Source organism: Diaphorina citri, unplaced genomic scaffold, assembly GCF_000475195.1.
Source record: "Diaphorina citri unplaced genomic scaffold, Diaci psyllid genome assembly version 1.1 scaffold1921, whole genome shotgun sequence".
Taxonomy (NCBI): domain Eukaryota; kingdom Metazoa; phylum Arthropoda; class Insecta; order Hemiptera; family Psyllidae; genus Diaphorina; species Diaphorina citri.
The window spans coordinates 1-24,455 of NW_007379347.1; the positions used below are offsets into that span (position 1 = coordinate 1).

Consider the following 24,455-nt stretch of genomic DNA (forward strand, 5'->3'; position numbering starts at 1 on the left):
TTCTTTTTGAGTAAAACTGAGAAAATAATGAACTATACTCATTATATGGGGTTTTTACAAACATTTTCCCCCAGATGGGAATAAAAAAATGGCAGATAGTTTTGGCCATATATTTTATTTAGAAAAAAAAAGATTGTTTTCAGATGTGAAATGATAACGGTACTCAGTCGAATAGAGAATCTATTGAAAACTTACCACTCATATGTGAAAGCCCTATGGACTCAGCTCCCATAGGATAATGTACAGTAGGCACTGTGACTTGAGAACGGTGGCAATCTCCTGGAGAATTGCTGAACTGAGCTTGACTATTCTCGTGAGTATTCTGAACAGAACGAAACAAAAAAACCAATTCATATTAACATTCCAGCAAAGGTTCACTGGTTCACCCCTGTATGTATTATTATCCCATCAAATACTGCTCAGATAGACTGCTCAGATAAAGGGACTTTTCAGTCCTATTCGGGCAGGGGAACAAAGTATTCTATTCTATAACCAACCACAGAGGTGTAGTGGTTAGCGCGGTGAACTTTGGATCTGGAAGTTGGTGGTTCGAGTCCAAGTCAAGTCATAAGATTCATCTAGGTGTAATAATAACTGGGGAATGATATTTATGACGAGCATTTAACAATGCTCAACACAATCAAAACGCCTTTTTTCTATTAAGGAGCGCGGTAGCGCTTCACTCCGCCGAGTCAAAGCAGTTTGACAGCTCTACTGAGAGATATTATACCCCCTGAAGATGCCGTAACTGGCGAAACCCGGTATGGTAGCGAATAAAATAATATTGTAAAACAAAAAAAGCGATTAACTACAATATAACCTTATTAACTACAATTTGAGAGCGATCTGTTTTTCCTTTTCCTTTCCCCTATTGATTTTAATTTGTTTTACCAAGTGTTGTGTATACCCTTAAAAGTTCTAACTTTTTAAGATATTATACGCCACATTATGTACTAGTCTACTTACCTTATTAACTACAATTTGAGGATAGGAAGGCACTGTGTCCACGCTGTCCAAATTGTTCATTTTCAGCTTACAAGTACCCTGATTATTATTGGCAGAGCGGTGCTTATCACTTAGATGCTTCACAGTCTTGTTTTCTGGTAATACAACACCTCTCCGATCTGGAACGAGAGAAACGAAATCGGTCTTAAATAGAAATTTATCATTACTTTTTTTCTAATTAAGCAAGGTCTTTTTACTGAATTGTTAGTTGGATGTATTATTCTTTAACGCTTTAACCCATCAAATACACGAGACCTTGTTTAGACCACTGGGGTAAAGGGACTTTTCAGTCCTATTCGGGCAGGATAAACAAGGTATATTCTACTCTATTCTACTTGTTTGTTTTTTTTTTTTTTTTTTTTTTTTTCCCCTGTTGATTTCAATTTGTCTTACCAAGTGTTGTGTATACCCTTAAAAGTTCTAACTTTTTAAGATATTATACGCCACATTATATACTAGTCTACTTACCTTATTAACTACAATTTGAGGATAGGAAGGCACTGTGTCCACGCTGTCCAAATTGTTCATTTTCAGCTTACAAGTACCCTGATTATTATTGGCAGAGCGGTGCTTATCACTTAGATGCTTCACAGTCTTGTTTTCTGGTAATACAACACCTCTCCGATCTGGAACGAGAGAAACGAAATCGGTCTTAAATAGAAATTTAACATTACTTTTTTTTTCTAATCAAGCAAGGTCTTTTTACTGGATTGTTAGTTGTATGTATTATTCTTTAACCCATCAAATATACGAAACCTTGTTTAGACTACTGGGGTAAAGGGACTTTTCAGTCCTATTCGGGCAGGATAAACATGGTATATTCTATTCTACTTGTTTGATTTTTTTTCGTTTCAACTGATGTGTATATTTTATTTATAATATCATCAAACTGGAAACATACTACACTATGCCATGGGATATTATATCCTCCGAGGCCGAGTGTGTATCACACTAGGCTAGCACGCCGGAGGTCCCGAGTTGGGGGTGCATTCAGCCTCGTGAGGACAATTGAGTAGCTACTTTAATCGAGTAGCGACTAGTGGTGGCATTACCTGTGCAAAAGATTATCGAAATATGAAAATTGATTGCAAAGGAGGCACTTAGTAATGCTGTGATATCCACAAAAAGTTGTGAAGAGACTTTGCTTTAACACAAATAAATTCACGAAAAGTGCGGATTCGTTCTTGGAACAGGACCGCCGGGAAAGAAGGCTTACCTATTAAACTCATCGGGAGAGGTCCACATAGGACGTGACAACAGTACTATTTATTTCTTCCTTGATATTGGTTCAACAAATGATTTATTTTGATCATGTAAAATGGTGTACCCAAGCACTTACTTATTCATTATTTTGTGGGTACCTTCCTAATTAATTAGGTAGGTATGCTAATGATGTAATTGCAGTGCAATAGTCCTAAACTAAAATGGACGCGGCACATAAGGGATCAGGAAGAGACCGCCTTAACATAATAATAATGATGTAATTAATCATACTAATGGTCCTTTATGTGTAAATCAGTACAAACCCAAAGCAATATTTCCTATTTGATTGATAACAGTGACTGACAACAGTTGGAGCAAGCATTGCCATAGCTGTATGGATTGAAACTAGCCCGACCTCGCCTACTCGTGAAAGAACCTTTGATCTGGAAAGAAAAAAAATAGAAGATTTTACACTTTTGATTATTGAACAAAGCTCAAAAAGTTCATTTTTACAAATAAATTGGTACCTACTCTGTCTAACGTCATCCTAGTTAGCTTAGTTGGTAGCGCGTCTGCCTTGTAAGCGCCGCGGGTTCGATTCCCGCCCGGGGTGAATTTCATATATTGTTCGTTTTATTGCTTTATTTGGATTTTCGAATTAGGAGATGTAGTCCCTTTATCTGAACAGTTTAATATTGCACCTCTATTTATCATACCAAAGACATTTACAGGGAATTAACTTACGTCTTCATTGGTGGTTTGATTAGAGGCAGCCAAATAGGTATGAAAGCCGGCCAAACCCAGCACACTCCACACTGAAGAGAAAGTGACCGCCACTACCAACACGGAAGTGGGAGACTCTCTTACTGCGTCAAACACTAGTCTGCCCTCCGCCACTGAAAAAATAATAATAATAATAAAAAGTTTGTTTATTAGACCCGTCGCATATTAGAAGCGTAGTCCCGCGACTTTTAATAGCGCGTAGTCGCCTCCAAAACCAAACCTATGAAAATGATAGGACTCTCTATCCTAATGGTAGAGGTTGCCCAAGGCAATCATTTTGACCTTTGTTTGTAATTTCTTGTATCTGTGTACATTGAATTATAAATCATAACCAATAAAGAGTCTAAAATCTAATAAATTACGGTTGAATTACTCCCATAAAAACTCTTTAAGACTTCCAAAAAAAATACAGTCGGCCGGGAATCGAACCGGGACTTCCGGTGTGCCAGCCTAGTATGATACCGACGGAGATTACTCAGTTCCAAGACAACTATTTACGGAGAGATTCAAGTCTATGTCTGGGGTTCTGCAAGATTAAGACAATGGAGCAGTTGCAAATGGGTAAAAATTATAAATAAATGTTCGATTCCCATGTAAAAAGTTGGGAAAAATCCAAATCCGAGGTCAAAACTCCGAAAAAATAACTGTAAAAGTTCGAAAATTCAATTTTTATTTTCCGTTCTAATGAAAGAGTTCAAAGATGTGTGACGTCAGACTTTACGGAGTTGTTTTTTTCGTCCGCTAGGTAGCGCCAGTATGCAAGCACGCTTGCGGAGGAGCAGAAAGAAATGCGCAGAAACACATTATTGTGTTGCCTGCGAGGGAGCTTTGCTCGGGACATTTGATGTGACGTCATCGTGTACGGGAGCGTATGCCGTGACGTCAAAGTTCACGATTTACCGGTATTTTTTAAATCGATTTATCTCGGGATCTATAAGTTGTAGGAGAAAAAGAAAAATTCCGTTGGTCCTCATTTTTCCTGCTCTATGACTTTGAAACATCACCCAAGTAAGCGCAACTGATATATTAAGACATGATAATTACTTATGTCTAAGCTTCTATGCATACTCGGTAACTAGAGTCCAAAGACATAAAAGGAAATGTCAAGGCTATACTTACAAATAGACAGATGAGCGACTGAGCAGCAGAAGACAAACACAATGTGGAACGAAAGGGACACTATGAAGGCATAGAAGAACCGATAGTTCCTCTTACCCACACAGTTCCCGACCCACGGACAGTGGTGATCAAAATGATCTGAAACAGCAAAGAAATAGAAGAATGTGTAAGGAAACAATAACAGTGGTGATCAAAATGATCTGAAATATCAAACAAATACAATAAGCAAGGAAATAATAAGAAAGAATAATATATCCTAGCAGTGGCGATAAAAATGATAAGGAGGGGGGTTTGATGCAAAAAAAGACTTATAGGCCATAAGAATGTATTAAACCCCTCAATCACTATAGATATTTTGGTACATTCGCTTCGACATGTCTCCAAACTTGATCTTATTTGTGCAATCTTCACTTGTTTAGACCCAATATTTGAGCAAATATCGCATACCCACTCAAAGATTTCGTGAGTACCAGTACTATAGATATTTTGGTACATCATTCGCTTTGACATGTCTCCAAGCAGTCCAAGCTTGATCTTATTTGTGCAATCTTCACTTGTTTAGACCCAATATTTGAGCAAATATCGCATACCCACTCAAAGATTTCGTGAGTACCAGCCTTACCAAGCCAACTAGGTAGGAGGCCTAAGTAGATTACAATTAGCTGAGTTTCATTTGAGTTCCCTGATCCATGATTCATCATAAACAATGAAGAAAAAAACACTAGGTATAAAAGGAAACTGACTTGACTCGTTTCATTCCTTATCTGCTAATTATTAGCTACATGAAATCTACATCCTTTCACCCTAGACCAGTGAGGAATTCCTCGGTAATACTTACCCACACAGTTATCACAAATACTGCAGTGTGAAGCTCTAGGTGGGCGAAATATTTTACAAGTGAAGCAGTATTTCAGAGAAAGGTCAAATATAGGTTCTTAGGATTTAATTTAATAGTAATAGGACATTTGAATCATGTTTTACACAAACATGTGAAATGACGGCCTCCTGATCCATGATTCATCATAAACAATGAAGAAAAAAACACTGGGTATAAAAGGAAACTGACTTGACTCGTTTTAAGTATTCCTTATCTAGAATTATTAGCTACATGAAATCTACATCCTTTCACCCTAGACCAGTGAGGAATTCCTTGGTAATACTTACCCACACAGTTATCACAAATACTGCAGTGTGAAGCTCTAGGTGGGCGAAATATTTTACAAGTGAAGCAGTATTTCAGGTGAAGAGGGGAGCTTGTTAAAGTTTGAAAGTTGTGAAGAGGTTTTTCTCCTGGACTCAGCTCTCGTGTAGCTAATCCCCCTCTCCCTTTGAATAAGGTAGATATTCAGTCAATTACCATAGAGTGTGTTGTTGAAATGTAGAAGAGTATAATGCTTTCGCTTTGTAATGCCCTCTAATTAGAATAAATTCCCCTCTACACACTTTTCACAACAGAATCGAACGAAAAGAAAAGAGAATCGAAAATTTTTCCTATTTAGAGGCTCCCGCCACGTGGCTATTGATTTTCATTCGTGTTTTATCGAATAATGAAAATTCTATTGGCAGGAAGTGACGTGCAACCAACATCCGCACAGGAACGGCGTTAAAGGTTTCCGTTTAAATTATAAAATCATTTAATGTACGTGTAAACACATTATTGGGAGCTAGTCGTGTATAATCTACACTCGTGAACGGCGAAACTGGGCGACTAGGAACAAAATTCTTGTTTTTTTTTGTTTTTTTTTTGTTTTTTTTTAACATTTTATGTTTTTTTTATGTTTTTTTAAAGAGGTTTGACAGAGGGAACTGTAAATGCTATGGTCTTATCGTTCCGAAATCGAATCTTATTTATATTATTATTATTATTATTTTTTTTTTTTAATTGGATCAAGAAAACAGTTTTGTGGCAGAAAAGGTCAGGCAGCAAGTCAATTTAGAAAATTAATTTATTTTTATTTAATATACGTTTTTCATATTTTCGCCAAAGTCCCATTATGCCAACAGTTTCAAACACAGAAAGTACGCTTTGGTAAGTCACAAGTTTCAAGTCTAGAGAGAACACTTTCCCACGTACAGGGGTGTAGGAAGAGTACAAAGTTCCAAAATTTCCCTCACACCATGGGACTTTTTCTCATAATCCAGGTGTTAAATTCTCAATCGTTGATCTTGAGCACACAGTTAACAAATAGGATATCGTAATCGCACAATGCCAAAAAAAGATCCATGAAATGGACTTCTAATACGAATAGTCAATGTAAGAGGATGATGCTAAGCCCATTTCTTTGTTGCTTTGCTGTAAAACTTAAGAGATGGTTTAGGTTTTATGAGTATGATCTTGTATTGAACAACAAATTGATGACCTTGTAACTGTGGGCCGGTTGTATGGCCCTTTTAAAAATCTCCAGATATCCCTGACAGCTTTCAGAAGTAGCTACTTACCTACAATCTGAATCACATACAGTGGCGTAGCGTGGTCTAACTCCAAGTGTAGGGCGGACACTAATTTCTATCACAATATCTATCTAATAAGAATACAATAATAATTCAAAGTCAATATTTAAGGGTATTCGAGTGGAATTTTTGAGTGTAGGGCCGCCATACACGCCCTACATGGACGCTACGCCACTGATCACATATAGAAATCACGGAACACGGAAATATTTACCTACGTAGTATCTTTTGAAAAATAGGTAATAAGTATGTAACAAACTTGTTGAAATTAAAGTTACGAGTAACCTGTTGAAAATAAATTTAAATCCTTTTGAACTTTCGAATAAAATGCTCGTCACATCCCAAAAGTTTGTTTGGGCCATAACATGAGTATTCCAGTTCCAAAAACTCGAAAAGTGGATATTTTAGTCGACATCAAAGTTGAAGTTTTGTTTGTCCATCTACACTTTTTAAGTGAGCAAAAGAAGTCACAATACATCTTTTTATGATGGACGAAAAAAAAAGAACATAAGTTGAAATATCTCCTAATAACACACTATTTAAGCCACTTGATTGCACATTTTCAAAACACACATTTGGAGAAACCTTAATTTTTAACATTCAGTTGTAAATAAAATTAAATATTAATAGGAGTGTTTAGATCTATTTTCGTGGTACAGTACATGTGTTGACAATAATGTACAGCAACATTTTGCTATCTTGTTCATGATCATAAAAAGGGGGGTCGAAATATAATCAGCTAATGGAAGGGTATGTACTAAGTATATTATAGCTTTTAATCACTTATGAAACTTATAATAGATATTTATCCATAGGGGAATAAAAAAAATATAATAAAATAGACAAATTGAAAAAAAAAAAATGAAAGTAAAAAGTTAACTTGGTGTTAAGGGTTTCATAGACTAACACGGAAAATTATGGTTCATGAATTGCAATAATAGATACCAGAAAAGATAATCCAGAAATAAATTTGCTCTTTGCATCTGATTTGTCTTCTAAATATTATACTGGAAAATAAATTAACAAACTCTGGAGGTTGATGGTTCGAGTTAAAGTCAAGTATGTAGATATGCCAGCAGAGATCGAGAAAAGAGATTTATCACAATAAAAAACTTCGGAGCTGCAAGAGTGACATCCTGGCGATGGCTATAAAATCCAAGTTTTCAATATTTTACTGCATTTTATATTTTCTCTCGTAATTGTCACAATAACTAATATAATTTCTAAACAAATATGGGAGTTAAATTTCCTATAATAATACTGTAACCTGTCACTGTAACAAACACCTAGGATGAAATGTTTGTACCTAGAGTACAAACAGACATAATCCAAGGTATGTAAACACATAAGTACCAGCTGTAAAACCTCTATCAGCCTCAACGATCAACCTCTTTGAGAGATAACGTTTTTGGGCGTTCAAAGGTAACACACGGTTGCGGTATTTTACATGGGCAATTTTGGAAGTGTGTTACATTGCTTAATGCCACCACAAACTGTAAATATGCGGCATAACGAAGGTCAGTGTTGACAGATTGATATACATGTTGCATACAGTCGGTTGAGAAACGAAACGGCATATGAATTCGAACAATAAAAGCAATTGAATTGAATGAAGCACTTTTCAAATACAGGAGAGAAAAATAGGAGTTAGAAAAATCCAACACTGATATACATATATGTAGAAAATAAAGCTGTCACCTTTTTCCCGAATGCCTGCTTCTCACGTTTGGCACACCTAGGAGGAGGAGAATACAGGTCGATAGACTGGTTTGTTTTTGAAGTGCTCACTTCTGCACACTGAAGTGAAGAGCAAAAAGCTCACACACCTACGCAGCTTCGGGTTGAAAAGGCAGAACAAGTGGGCTTTCTATTTCGAAAGCCACAATACATAGGTACCTAAAATATCTATGTAGACACGTGCACGTGAGCCAGAAATATGTAGGCATATTAGGTATGTTGAACAATTAACCACCACATTTACGAACGTAGCCCTCTTTCTCCTCTTCCCTCCCCATCCTCATACTTCTCGGTCTCCTTTTCCTCGTCCTCTCATTTTTTCATAATACGAGAAAATTAAACTGCTGAACAAAAAAATGTTCTGGATTGAAAAACAAAATATTCCGAATGCAAAAACATTTAAATCTTTGGATTTCCCTCTTTCTCCTCCTCCCTTTCCATCCTCATACTTCTCGGTCTCCTTTTCCTCGTCCTCTCATTTTTTCATAGTACGAGAAAACGTTACGAGAAAATTAAACTGCTGAACAAAAAAATGTTCTGGATTGAAAAACAAAATATTCCGAATGCAAAAACATTTAAATCTTTGGATTATGTTTGTCACATTTCACTTCATAATATTATTAGACTTTCCAGACCTAAAAAATTTAGCCTCATGCAATTCTAAGATTAAGTCAAAACTTAGAATTCTCAGACGTCCATCAAGTTCCCAGATAAGAGACACCTATCTCCTGTTATTACTATTTTCATGGAATTTTGTAATAATTTATTATTCGTCCAACTTTAACACTCTTCCAATTTTAGAATTCTCAGACGTCCATCAAGTTCCTAGATAAGAGACACCTATCTCCTGTTATTACTATTTTCATGGAATTTTGTAATAATTTATTATTCGTCCAACTTTAACACTCTTCCAATGTTAATATTCAAGTTTCCATTTTCTTTCTGAAACTTAATTCGGAGCTGCAAGAGTGACATCCTGGCGATGGCTATAAAATCCAAGTTTTCAATATTTTACTGCATTTTATATTTTCTCTCGTAATTTAATTTTACGATACTCTGAAATATGAGACAAGACAAAGTGTTACTGAAGACATAAAACTCAGAGGTGTCTGCAAAGTGTTGGCGTAACCAAACTTCGGCCAATAGGGGCTTCTGTTCAGAGTAACCAAAGTGGGACGAGTCAAACCATTTTCCAGTTTTTCTGGGACGTTCTGGGAAAAGTTTGACACTTTGGTAAGAGAACAGACGAAGCATTAGAAGAAGAAACAAGAGAATAGTGATAAAACAGTACAAAATACAAGAAGAGCTATCTATGTTGGCGTAACCAAACTTCGGCCAATAGGGGCTTCTGTTTAGAGTAACCAAAGTGGGACGAGTCAAACCATTTTCCAATTTTTCTGGGACGTTCTGGGAAAAGTTAGACACTTTGGTAAGAGAACAGACGAAGCATTAGAAGAAGAAACAAGAGAATAGTGATAAAACAGTACAAAATACAAGAAGAGCTATCTACTGCCTCGTTCTTGGTGGTGTAGTCAACACCGTAATCCGGAGGGCGTGGGTTAAATCCCGGCAGAGGCAGGTATAGGATTTTTATAGTCAGCTCCCATGGCGTAGTGGTCACTGCACTCGCCTTGCACGCGGGAGACCCGGGTTCGATTCCCGGCGGGGGGGTCAAGAAATTTGTATCAAGCAAATGATTGACTCCGTGACTGGATGTTGCGGGGCCCACTCAGCCTCGTGAGGATAATGAGTAGCTATGACATATAAATGCGCATAGCGACCGGTGTCAGCGTGGTAGGTAAACATTGGATGTTGGGATTTTTGAGATATTGAGAAAAATCCTACAATGCTGCAGTGAGTACCAAGAGTTGTGATATAATAACACAAAGAAACAAAATAAAAAAAGAGGCAGGTATAGGATTTTATCCTCAACTTCGTTCAGAATTTGACCACAGAAAGAGTAGTAGCCTACTGCTGATTTTAGGGACTCTTTAATCCAACTATCTGAGAAGTATTATTATGATTATCATTACATTTTTTACACGAAAACATACCTATAGGTAACATAGGCCTATCATTTTTCTTTCTTATGATTGGACAGACCTATTAATCTTCTTCAAAAACACTTGAATATTTCCTTTGTAATATGTCTTTGATGTTTCATTTATGAGGGTTAAATGAGCATTCATAGTAAAAAATTAAACATGATGTTAACCCACCAATGCATCATTGGTTCTTTCTTATGATTGGACAGACCTATTAATCTTCTTCAAAAACACTTGAATATTTCCTTTGTAACATGTCTTTGATGTTTCATTTATGAGGGTTAAATGAGCATTCATAGTAAAAAATTAATCATGATGTTAACCCACCAATGCATCATTGGTCTTTGAAGCTAGGGAATTTTTTTATTTATTCTCATTAATAGTTTTAATATTATGTATCATCATTGGTCTTTGAAGCTAGGGAATTTTTTTATTTATTCTCATTAATAGTTTTAATATTATGTATTATTTTGTTGAAAAAAAAAAAACTAAACGTAAACATCCCTGAAGCAATTTTCTTTTATTATACACAGCACTGAGAGAGATAAAAGAAAAATGGTGATAGGGTGCCACTATAGATAGGGTGGAAGAACTCTATTAATGGGTTATTTCCCCTGATTTAGGTTGTTGGAATGCTATATTACAGTGTCAAGCTTGCCGATATAACTAAACGTAAACTTACCTGAAGCAATTTTCTTTTATTATACACAGCACTGAGAGAGATAAAAATGGTGATAGGATGCCACTAGATAGGGTGGAAGAACTCTATTAATGGGTTATTTCCCCTGATTTAGGTTGTTGGAATGCTATATTACAGTGTCAAGCTTGCCGATATTAGGGTTCCGGAACCCAGTCACTCGATTGAGCTTCCGGCACCCTAGTTTTTTTTTCTGAGTGTACAGTCAAACCGACTCACCAAGGGTTAACAAAGGCGAAGTTACACACACTCATAAAATATGCTCACTCATGATTAAGATAGACAGGTCAGAATGACAAATTCTTCTTCGAGGACCTTTGATGAGAATGAATACGGAATTTTGTGTGAAACATTTCGTCATTGAGCATACTTGTAGCTTTTAATAGCGATTTAAACGGAAAAAGAAGACACTGAACATTTGAGGTGACAAAAAAACTTGTCTTTATTGTTCTTCAATAGGTGTAAAAAGTGATATAGGGGCTTGGATCTCGAACACAGGAAGGCGCGGATTCAATGCCCGGTCAATACTCAAATCCTAGGGGTTTTTTTTTTAATTTCACCACAGAATGTCCAATGAATGGCGGTCTGAGCGTGGAAAACCTCAAGACCTAGGTCTCTCAAACGATCTAACAGAACTCGGTCTGAGCCTTTTTTGCCACACACATCAGGCCGAAAAAATTAAATCACTCTCTTGGGGAAGACCTTTTTGAAGCCTTTACTTTCATAGATGTTCCGTTTTGCATGACTACTTTCTCAGACGTCCATGAAGGACCCATCAGGATGTTCTGAGCAGGTTGCCATCTACTGATATTATTGAAAGAATTTTACCTTTCACAGGTTGGACTTATCATTTTTTCCCTCTCTTTTTTCATTTCCAAATGGGGACTAAGAGAGGAAGGTAAAATGGAGAAAACTATACGGAGCGATACCAAATGGGTATTATAGATATCATATTACCTCAATCAAATTGTCCATCCAATGGGTGTACTAAAGCGTAAAATGGGGTACTGTTGAATTCAGGTGTACAAGGTTATGTATTCTTCAACGATTTGAGGTCTGTTTGACAAACTGTTGACAAATTGAAGGGAAAGACAAGGAAAAAAAAGGAGAAAGTGAGAGAAAGAAAGATAGAGAGAGAGAGAGAGAGAAGGAAGAAAGAAAGAGAAATACAGAGGTAATAATCTCAAATAAAATTTTCTTTTTGTCTGTATACATTGCTAAGAATCGTGAAATTTTTATGCCCAAACATAGTCGACCGGCCGTCGATCGACGAGGTGAATCTATGTTGTCGAGACAGTGTGGACGGTTCAGTCGACATCGATCGATGCGTCGACTATGTGTGGAGACACCTTTACTCCTCCTGCATCAGGTAACCCGAACCCAAATAGATATGTCTGTATCTCGTAATATGATGGAAAAAATTCCGTCTGTCTGTAACTGTAAGTAGTGGGATAGCCACGCGTCTTTCGGGTACAGAGGTAGCACAGACATAGAAAGAAGAAGAATAGAAGTAGAATTGGAAGAAGTAGAAGAAGAAGAAAAAGAGGAAGAAGAAGAACGAGAAGAAAAGAAAAAGAAGCAGAAGAAGAAAAGGAAAAAAGATGGAAACTTAAATCCAACTTTTCATTTGTGATAGTTTTTTCATTTTCTTTTTCATATTTTTCTACACAAAGTATCGAGTGTGTATAATAGTGCTCGTATTTCTCTCTCCCTCCTTTTCTTTCTCTTTCTTTTCTCTCTCCTTCCCTCTTTCTCTTCTCTCTCCTTTTCTCTTTCTTCGTCTGTCTATTCTCTTTCCACCTCCCTCCCCCATCTCTCATTCTGTTTTTCCTTTTATGTGTATTTCTCTTTGTTTAATGCATTAAAAGATCAAAGTATTACTCAGGACGACTATTTTTATGACATTGTCCCGCATAGAATATATCGTCTGTCTATTCTCTCTCCACCTCCCTCCCCCATCTCTCATTCTGTTTTTCCTTTCATGTGTATTTCTCTTTGTTTAATGCATTAAAAGATCAAAGTATTACTCAGGACGACTATTTTTATGACATTGTCCCGCATAGAATATAACCTTCGAAAGCGGTCAGCATGCTATGGCAATCCATCTTTTTCTTCGTCGCCTTTTCCCGTGTTCAGACGGGGTCGGTCTGTTTCGTCAGCCTCTCAATCAACGCTATAGTGATTGCTTTTGGGCTGACATTTGGTTTTGGCTACCAAATTTTGACGAGTGGATGAACTTGGCACTCAAACTTTCCTATTTCATCAACAAGGTACCAATAACCAAAAATCTAGCCCTCAAGTACCTAGTTGTACATTTACCATGACTTCGTAATGGTTAAACGAATCATGAAATTCTATCGCAAACATATTAGATAAGTAGTTATTTCATAAAAAGGTAAAAAGAACTAAATCAACAAACAAGATGACATCAATACGAAAAAGAAGTACTACTAAGTAACCACTTTGTCACATTCAGTTTCTTTACCAACACAATCGATTCACCAGTAAAGCTTCCCATTGAATTCCTTATTACGTCTCCAATGCTAATAATACCTATCACAATACTAACAAAAAACCCTAATAGTTTGTGTAAATAAGAAAATATGTCCTCACAATAAAATGAATGGCATTATACATTTATCCTACCAGGTTAAGGTAGAGTTGTCTTCGAGAGAATTAAAGGGTTGAACGAAAGCAAAATAGGTATTTCGCCATGGAAAATTTATCACAACTCCAGATCAGTTTAGACTTCCTATTGCACATCTAGAACTTATTGGGAATATTCCTATCAAATTTCAGCTTTCCAGGTCTTAGGGTTCTTGAGATAGAGCGATCAGTGAGCCTTATTACGTCTCCAATGCTAATAATACCTATCACAATACTAACAAAAAAACCCTAATAATTTGTGTAAATAAGAAAATATGTCCTCACAATAAAATGAATGGCATTATAAATTTATCCTACCAGGTTAAGGTAGAGTTGTCTTCGAGAGAATTAAAGGGTTGAACGAAAGCTAAATAGGTATTTCACCACGGAAAATTTATCACAACTCGAGATCAGTTTAGACTTCATATTGCACATCTAGAACTTATTGGGAATATTCCTATCAAATTTCAGCTTTCCAGGTCTTAGGGTTCTTGAGATAGAGCGATCAGTGAGACTCTCACAGTGTGAGTGATTGAATGGATCGCACTTTTATATAACATAGTAAAGATATTGTAAGTAAATTACTTTACCAATATACCATTTTAGCTATAATAATCCTTAGAATGTTTGTCTTTTCCTGGATCTGTTACATCGAAATGAGATGTTGTAAGCTAGAAGTGTAGAAACCAAAAATAATTTCACTTTCCGTAATATCCAACACTCTCCGTACTAAAAAAGAAAACTTCCAGAAAGTTCAGAGTTTAGAGGTGCTTTACTATTTTGCAAGATATCATCGTTAAATGAAACAAAAGTTAGAAGTATAGGTTGCTAGAATACCCTATATCAAGTAGGTATATCAACAAGAAAAATGTTCTATGAAAAACATTTTATATACTTTTTAGCTTTGAGGGTTTTGTCTCTATGAATGTTGTAAGAGTTGTGGGTATCTTTATAGCCTTTACTTTTTTTCAAGGCCTTTTAACTCCTCATGTTCTAAAGAAAGAGTTGACATAGTTGAATAAAATATTTTTTCTTTTATTTACCTTCAAGGAAAATTTACAAAGGCTTGTGCCTTTTAGCGTTCGAAGTAAAACAATGTCTACACCCAGTGAAATCTTTGTAAAGGCCTTTTAACTCCTCATGTTCTAAAGAAAGAGTTGACATAGTTGAATAAAATATTTTTCTTTTTTATTTACCTTCAAGGAAAATTTACAAAGGCTTGTGCCTTTTAGCGTTCGAAGTAAAACAATGTCTACACCCAGTGAAATCTTTGTGTCATACCAATGCCAAGTAGCATGCTTTTTTTTATTCGTGGTTTTCTGCTGCAAATTAACGCTACTCATGAATAAAGGAGCTATTTAGTGCTAGTCATATTTAAGGAGCTCCTCTGATGAACAGGAGAAAGACGGCACTAATAACTACAATTTATTTCCATGAGAAATTCCATTCCCTAGCTTTTACTGAATAACTTCTTCAGTTAGATAGTTCACAAAACTTCTTACAACAGATCTAAAGGGCTTCCCTTCAATAACAAACACAACTAAATACTCTAATACCTTTGTAAACAATCTCACCAATTTCGCAAGTAAGATGCTCTTATTAGCTTTGAATGTTCTATTTCCATCTTAAACCTCTGATAAATTATATTTAATATTTCTATAGGTAACTGTCATCATAGATGTGATGTTTTAAATTTTACAAGAAATAATGATATATTTCCATAGGAAATAATGAAATTAGAAAGTTGCGATTAGCACATCCACTATTAATTCTTTTTTACTTCAATAGCAAAAGTTCGTGGCGGTGCGTTATTTGCAAGGAATCACAAACGGTGCAGATGACACATCCACTATTAAATATTAATTTCTTCAATTAAAAATTCTGATGTTTAAGATTTTTTAATTTCCATGTGAGAAACAATAAGCTTTTGATACAAAAAGGGAAACGATTCTTCTCTGTTGTTCTTTTTTTTCAATTCTTTTTTACTTTTTACCTTTAATTTTATTACCTATTTTTTAGACCTTTTTTCTTTATAGTATAAAATTAGAAAGTGCTTAATCAAGGGGTTAAAGCTGTTGAATTAGGAGCAATGAATATGTGAAAAATGTGCAACGTGCATCCTGATTTATTATGCAGCATGCAAGACAGAAAATATGCAGCGTCATCAATGTCAGCCCTTTCAATCCTCAGTCAACTTTCTGAGGAGCTTCATCATTAAGTTCTCTTTTTCCTTCTTTTTAGTGGCCTATTCCAGATTCCAGACATCATAAAAATATCAAGATCAATCATTCAAATGCAATTTTACAAAATTAATGGTTTTTCTTTAGTTTTTTAGGTGTAGGTTACCGATCCAGGACTAAAAGGGGCTTGTGTTTTGCACAGTATGACAGTAGATTGTTAGCATCCGATGATTTATTATTAATTGAGCAGAATATTATACGAGTATCCGTTTGAACGAATAATATTTATCCTTCTGTGGTGTAGTGGTCTCGCTTGGTAATCAGGAGGGCGTGGGTTCAAATATTGGATAAAACTAGAATTTGGTCCTCATATTCAGAGACACAATCAATAACCATTTCAAAAACAAATTAGACTAAAAATGAAATTAATAGGATTCATGGCAGAGATTGTTCCTCAAAATCAGTGGATTTGTCCGTTTCCCTTCAATATTTACTTTTATAAATAAATTGGTGGATGTACCAGTTTCACCACAGCAGATTCTTATGTACCTGCGATGCGATGGTTTTAAAAATTGACGACACATTACAACAGGCGCACAACCAATAACCATTTTAATTTTACAACATCATGTTATAGCGGTAAGAACGAACTTTCACTTTTGACAATTTTCTATTTTTCAGAGTCTGTTATTGTTTTTGCAATGAACATTTTCTTAAAAATAGAAAGAAAGCTCGTACGAATAAGATACAATTGTAACCAAGGGAATAATTTCGGAATCTTGTTTTCATTTATTGAATAAGACAATTTTGAGTAGGTATTTTTATATTTTCTATCAAGGTGGATAAGGATCTATCTCTAGGTACTTGTTGTTAGGTATGAGATACAAAACATTGGAAAAGATAAGAATAGATTTGAACAAGAGTAGGTACTTGTAGTTCTAGATTTATTTATAAAGAATTGAATTTAATCTAACTCTGAAATCAAAATATAGTACTTACTTGTATGAAGTTTCTTCATGTTTTCTCTTCCGCTATGTTTCCATTAATATGATCCTTTTGACTCCCGTTGACGTTTTATCACTTCCAAGCTTCGATGGCGAAGAAGAAAAGGAGGAAGAGGAAGGAGAGAAGAAGAATACGAAGAAGAGGAAGAAGAAGAAGAAGAAGAAGAAGAAAAGAAGAATTGTTTGAAGAAAGATTTCTTCGTTTCTAAGTCACTCCAACCGGTAGCATCGGAGTGACCTTTCAGTAAATCCAATCCAAACGTTACTTAGTATTTATTAATGAAATTATAATAATAATGATAAAAAAAATAAAAAAAAATCTGAATACTCTGAATAGGTTCCCCGATATAAAATCAACCTTCGCCACGGTGAACTACTTGTTGTTAGCAAAGTTGCAGGTAAATCACGAAGTTTTGAACTTGTCTATTTTTTTCCGCAATTTTTTTTTCTCCTCATTGTACTGAGTAGTAGTTTGAGGAAGCTCTTCATATGAACAGAGAAAAATGTGGAGAGGAGAAAAGAGTGGAGAAACAGAAACTGGAGAGAGGGAAGAACGTAAAAAAAAAGAAAAAAATCGTACAAACATTTCCTTCTGAACTATGAACTTGTCCTGTATAAAAAATGACATTTTCCTTATTTTGCATTCGTATTTGTGTTGGAATAAATAGAATGTTTTTCCCTTCTCTTCTTCCGCCCTCTTTCCCGATTTCGATGACGCGCCATCTTGGATTTCCTATGGTTTAGATTTCCTATGCTTTTGATTTCCTATGGTTTTGATTTCCTATGGCTAATATTTGTTCAACAATATTTCTCTTCCTTAGATATGTGACATCGCCTGAGTTAATAGCTCATTTTTTGGGAAGAGAGAAAGAGAGATCGTTTGGAGGAAAAGATGAAAATGAAAATCTTCTGAAATGAAGAGAAGGAATTAAAAGAATAAGCTCGGATATACAGCGACTTCGACGGGTGAAAGTGGAAGAGCAAAAGTGGAGAGAAAGGAAGAAGGTTGAGAAAAAAGGAAAAGGATGAGGGTAAAAAGGATTTTCGGGGAAAACCTATTAATTCCGTCATTAAGTCATCAAGCATTTGGCTTGCACAATGGAGATAGCTGCTCAAAATTACCTTGGGATCTTCCGTTCTTCTTCACCATTCTTATGTTCTCCTCTTTCTACTGATTCTTTCTTTCTCTTTTGTGAATATTCTCTTTTTTTCACCTTGTTTTTCTTGTGTCTGAATACCTTCTTTTTCTTTTTCACGTAGATCTTGAATCTTGAAAAGAGCTCAAACTTTTCAGAGAGAGAGAGAGAGAGAGAGAAAGGAGAGAAAAACTTTTTTAATTTGTTGTTTATGCAAGCTGTAGTAGCAGTTCTGTTTTGATTTTTTCTGCTCGTATCTTTTTTCCCCCTTTTCTTCACCTTGTTTTTCTTGTGTCTGAATACCTTCTTTTTCTTTTTCACGTAGATCTTGAATCTTGAAAAGAGCTTAAACTTTTCAGAGAGAGAGAGAGAAAAAAAGAGAGAGAGAGAGAGAGAGAGAAAGGAGAGAAAAAACTTTTTTAATTTGTTGTTTATGCAAGCTGTAGTAGCAGTTCTGTTTTGATTTTTTCTGCTCGTATCTTTTTTCCCCCTTTCTGTATTTCTGGTACTACCCTTTTCTATAATGCGGTAGTTCTTCTTGGAATTAGATTTTTTTCTAGTTTTCTCAGAGATAAAATAATTTGAGAAAACTTTACATTCAAAGAAATTTGATAAATTCTAAATAACGATTTGACTTCTGACTTTGGTAGAGGATAAAATAGGTCAATTGCTAAATTACGGAACACCACGTTTGCAAATGTAAAAGTTTCTTTCCCCACAACAATTTCGCACCTAAACTCAAAAGTTTTGTACGTATATAATATAATTTACCTACGTTGAAAACTTATTTTTTCATACGATCCCTTCCCATATTGCAAAGTTCCATCCATACCCTAAATCGAGTTCATCTTTTAATGTGAATATTCAAACGTACTGATATAACAAGCATGGTATTTAAACCTGTACTAAATGTAGTTAATTGTTAGAGTCTACGAATATGTATACTCGTACCGTAAAATGTTTGACACTTTTTTTTTTTTGTATATTTAATATCTTATTATTTGGCCTTCTTTTGGACTGCTGGAATAAAGACATTCGTGTCCTAGAAGACCAATTTATAGTACTTTCTGTATATTTAATATCTTATTATTTGGCCTTCTTTTGGACTGCTGGAATAAAGACATTCGTGTCCTAGAAGACCAATTTATAGTACTTTGGATGTGTGTTCTTGATAGTTTTTCTATATTTTATTCATCGAATTGTTTTGAAACCAATCTTGAGGGACTTTCTTACTTGGTGCTGTTTTTGCTGATTTTGTTTCAGTTAAGTTTATTATTTTATTACGTGTTCGAGAAAGTTCCAAGGTATGAAAATAAAAATCTGGGTGACCACGATAGACGACAAGTGGGACCCATAAAATGACAATCTTTCGTCAAAATTCACAAGATTTTTTTTTTTTCTTTTTATTCTAAAGAACTGAATGTTTGATACAACTTATAGTTTTGGTGCTTTGCGGTAAACAAAAAAAGGAATAATACATATAGAAAAAGGAGAAAAGGAGGAAGAAGAAGAAGAAGAGGAAGTAGGAGGAGGAGGAGGAGGAGAAGAAGAAGAAGAAGAAAAAGAAGAAGAAGAAGAAGAAGAAGAAGAAGAAGAAGAAGAAGAAAAAGAAGAAGAAGATGATGATGATGATGATGATGATGATGATGATGATGAAGAAGAAAATAATAATATAATGCTCTTGATAATTTTCCACCTCTTGGTTCTCCCTCTCCTCTTCTTCCTCTTTTCCTTATACACACCGAGTGTTTAAACACATCTCTTCTGCCATTTCATACCCGTTTAAAGAAATCGAAAATAGTAATAATGATAATAATAATAAAAATGAGGTCAAGAGGTTTGAGCTATTGTTAAAGGGAGTGTAATAAGTTATTCAAATATTTTGCCCCGTCAGCAAAATATTTTTCGAAAAATGTTTTTCTAACAAAAGCTCGATCTTTTTCGAGCGTTTGGGGGATTGCCTTTTGATAGCTGATGGAATAAGAAAATTATCTACCCACAAAACTTTCTTCGTGAAAGAAGAGAATATACGAGTATTCGTGGTTTTGTGCTGCAAATTAACACTACTCATGAATAAAGGAGCTATTTAGTGCTAGTCATTTTTAAGGAGCTCCTCTGATGAACAGGAGAAAGACGGCACTAATAACTACAACGCGGTCAAACTTTCTTGACTTGGCGGGGCGGAGCGCTACCGCGCTCCTTAATTTATTTCCATAAGAAATTCCATTCCCTAGCTTTTACTGAATAACTTCTTCAGTTAGATAGTTCTCAAAACTTCTTACAACAGATCAAAAGGGCTTCCCTTCAATAACAAACACAACTAAATACTCTAATACCTTTGTAAACAATCTCACCAATTTCGCAACTAAGATGCTCTTATTAGCTTTGAATGTTCTATTTCCATCTTAAACCTCTGATAAATTATATTTAATATTTCTATAGGTAACTGTCATCAGTATTCTTTTTAATAAGCATCCTCTCTTTGTTTCCGTCTGCAAAGGTTTTAATAAATAATACTTATTGAAATGAAATGATGAAACAAATTTTTCAATGTTCTTACTTTAAATTATTATATTGTTGAGAATAAAAATAGAAATAATCAATGTACTGACGCTCGCAATGTTATTTTCTACATTGTAAATGTCTCTTGTAATAATAGTACCTATTGCCATTTTAATGTGAAATGATTTCGTTGCTGTTTTAATTCCATTACAAGTAAAATAGTCGAAGAAAAAAAGTAAAAATAGAAGAAAATCTTCTAATTGAGAGCTCAAAGAGCTGATGTCTAAATAGCTAGGTACCTCACAAAAGGAAATTCTTTGAACCTTCTTAGATTTGTAGCAAATGGAAAATAATAGTTTTAGAGAAATCATCAAGTACAATCTAGAAATTTTCAGAAATCATCGAATTATATCAAGTACAATTGAGAAATTTTCAAGAAACTTCACAGGTATACTTGTAGGTATTATGATATTTGCAATGCTCTCCAATCAAAACAAAATCTACAATTGCATTATAAATATTGTAATGGAAAGGAAAAGTCCGACTGTATTTTAGTTTAGATTTTATCAAAAGAAACTTTATGCCCGTCAAGAACATGAATAAATAAAAACTACATTTTCTTGAAGCTCGAAATGTACTACCCGTCAGAGGTACATTTCATAATCATAGGAAAAAGAAACCAAATCCTAATCAGTTATAAGAAGGTTAGCCTTTTCCTCAAATGTCACACCACTTTAATCGCTGATTACTTTAACCCTTCATACCTTGAACTGATAATTTCATAGTAATGGAAAGGAAAAGTCCGACTGTATTTTAGTTTAGATTTTATCAAAAGAAACTTTATGCCCGTCAAGAACATGAATAAATAAAAACTACATTTTCCTGAAGCTCGAAATGTACTACCCGTCAGAGGTACATTTCATAATCATAGGAAAAAGAAACCAAATGCTAATCAGTTGTAAGAAGGTTAGCCTTTTCCTCAAATGTCACACCACTTTAATCGCTGATTACTTTAACCCTTCATACCTTGAACTGATAATTTCATAGCTGAAACCTATATCTCGATGATCAAATGACTTTACGGTACCTAAAGCATGTCATTTGGAATTCTCACCCATTTCATCTCATTACTTTATTAAACGCAAATCTGTGGGGGGTTAATAATAAATTTTCAAATTATATAATTTTCTTAATCTTCTTCTTTTCAATTTCACCCGAATCCCTCGTTGAATTAAAGAAACCATTTTCTTTAACCTCTTCCGGTCCTTAAGGGGCAAATATCTTGGAGGAAATCTGTGACCTGCAAGCCACTTAAAACTTGGCACTTCTCTTTTCGAAAATATTAAGAGTCACGTCATTGTGACTATCGCATAATGGTCATGCTTTGGGAACAGTGTTTCATCTGTAACTATTTTAGTGGTCGTGTATTTTATTCTTATTGTACCCAATATTACATCATGCACAACCAATAACCATTTTAATTTTACAACATCATGTTATAGCGGTAAGAACGAACTTTCACTTTTGACAATTTTCTATTTTTCAGAGTCTGTTATTGTTTTTGCAATGAACATTTTCTTAAAAATAGAAAGAAAGCTCGTACGAATAAGATACAATTGTAACCAAGGGAATAATTTCGGAATCTTGTTTTCATTTATTGAATAAGACAATTTTGAGTAGGTATTTTTATATTTCAATTTTCGCAAAGGTAATTGCCTTTTGGAAATTTCGAACGCCACTGAAAAGTAAAAGCGAATTTTCAGATCTCATTTTCACGAAATGATAAACCGAAGACTATTGAAATTCCAAGTAATATAGTTCCTACTACAGGTGGTAGATCTTCCTACGGTGTCATAGGTAAAAGATATGCGATAGTTATTGTCCTGATGTTAATGAACCAATACTAATAGAGCTTTGGGAAGGAAATACACAAGTATAGATAAGGTATCAGTCGAGTCTGTACTCGCTATTACATTTTTTTTTCCTTGAATACGATATAGGTGTTAACACTGTAGGTAGAGCTGTTCACTTGTTCACAATTGAAAGCTCCAGAGATGTTACTTTGTAAGTGATAACACTGAATAACCACTAAATGCAACAAATAGTTGTAAGCTCATCCAAGGGGAAAACTAAACAGGGGCAAATATCTTGGAGGAAATCTGTGACCTGCAAGCCACTTAAAACTTGGCACTTCTCTTTTCGAAAATATTATGACGTCACGTCATTGTGACTATCGCTTAATGGTCATGCTTTGGGAACAGTGTTTCATCTGTAACTATTTTAGTGGTCGTGTATTTTATTCTTATTGTACCCAATATTACATCATTACTTTTGTCAAGTTTGAAGATCTTTATCACCAAACCACTTGGTACAAGATCTTGAACATTGTTGGTACAAGATAGGTATTGAATATAGTAGGAATCTAGGAGCTGTTGATTCTTGATCTTGAATATTCTAGGAACACCCAGAAAATTTGGGAATTCCAAACTTGGGGACTGAAGAAGATCTGTCTAAGAAAACTCAACGCTTTCCATTCACATTTTTAAATAGAATTTCCACAGCAATTTTTTATAAAAGTCGCTGAAAAAAATTCTAAACACTCAGGCCACTCGGCCTCAAACCCCTTGAGAAGTTCAACTTCAGGGATTCATTCCACGAAAGGTTCAAGTCCAAGTCAAGTCGTAAAATTTATCTAGGTATTCTAGGTGTAATAATTGGGGAACAATATTTGTGACAAGTATTTAAGTATGCTTAACACAATTAAAAATTCCTCCTTTTTCCCATTATTAATTATTATTGACTGAGTATTCTACTGAATTCTCTGTTTTACCTTTTTCTTTTTTACCATTTATTCCTCCTGAACTCCTGATCGCCTGATGATGGCACTCCATATCTCCCTCCTCCTTCTCATTCTCTTTCTCCTCCTCCTCCTTCTCAACCCTTTTTCAGAATGTTTTCAAGTTCTCATCTATCTTATAATTTCACGTAGGTATATCTTGTTTTTCAATATGGAAGAATGATTTTTTCTCGTACCTACCCCTTTTGTACATGTCTTGTGTCACAATATATTCGCTTCTGAAAACTAAACAAGCACAAATCCACGGATGTATTTCAAAGACTCTTTGAGCGTTTGATTTACTTCTTTTTTGCCTTTGTAGGTCAAAGGATTTAACTTTGTAGTATCCCGAGAAAAATAAAATGCGAGAGCTTCCATTTCTCTCTGACCTGAAGATCCTTCCGAATGGGAACCACAGAGAGTTATTTCTCAAAGTAGCATTCATCCACAATAAATTGTTGTTATTAACTGGAAGCTTGAAGATTCCTCTCTGTCTTTATCAAGTAGAGGATGCAATATGCGGATCCCTGGTTATCCCTTGGGATGAAGTGTGGGATAATTCATAATATCAGAACCGTCAGAAACGAGAAAAAGAAAATTATTAACAATCCAATATTTATACAAGTTGTAGCGTTTCTTTGAGTTTCCCCACTGGTATACTTCGAAACCGATGGACTTTCAAATTTCAGGTTTTAGGTGTCGAAAAAACGAGAAAACCTTTGATCAGGGGTTAAAATGTTGGTGAGAATAGAGGCAAAGTTGCCAGTATGAGTTTCTTCTTCTTTCAAATTTGAAGAGATATGAAGTGACTTTCGGCAACATATTTTCCTTTTTAACTTTTTATACAACCTATGAACATTAAAATCCTCTTTAGCTCAAAACAATCAAAGTTCGCACGTTAATTGCACGCACCAACACAAATTAGGAGGTGTAGTGGTGTAGGGAATTGATCCAATTTGTACACAAGGAACATAAAATGTTCTGAAACGCTGATGAAGAACAAGGCGATAAAGACACTCCTTGTACTTGAGTGTTCTTGTCCGAAAGTAATTGATAGAATGTGTTAGACGAGTTTATTTTGACGGTGAAACTGATGAAAGTAGAAAGCGGG

The 24,455-nt window shown here is 35.1% G+C and overlaps 1 protein-coding gene across 1 annotated transcript in view; it reads right to left on the reverse strand.

The window, feature by feature from the left end:
- Positions 1-133: 133 nt before the first annotated feature.
- The window catches only part of LOC103517663 (palmitoyltransferase ZDHHC18-like), a 49,072-nt gene continuing 24,750 nt past the window's right edge, over positions 134-24,455 (reverse strand). The window contains exons 2-8 of the mRNA XM_017447537.2: positions 4,949-5,044; positions 4,111-4,248; positions 2,953-3,104; positions 2,579-2,651; positions 2,222-2,266; positions 1,474-1,631; positions 134-322 (exon numbers count right to left, since the gene is read on the reverse strand). Coding sequence (XP_017303026.1) covers positions 164-322; positions 1,474-1,631; positions 2,222-2,266; positions 2,579-2,651; positions 2,953-3,104; positions 4,111-4,248; positions 4,949-5,044 — 821 coding nt within the window. The 3' untranslated portion in view covers positions 134-163. The remainder of the gene's footprint in view (positions 323-1,473; positions 1,632-2,221; positions 2,267-2,578; positions 2,652-2,952; positions 3,105-4,110; positions 4,249-4,948; positions 5,045-24,455) is intronic.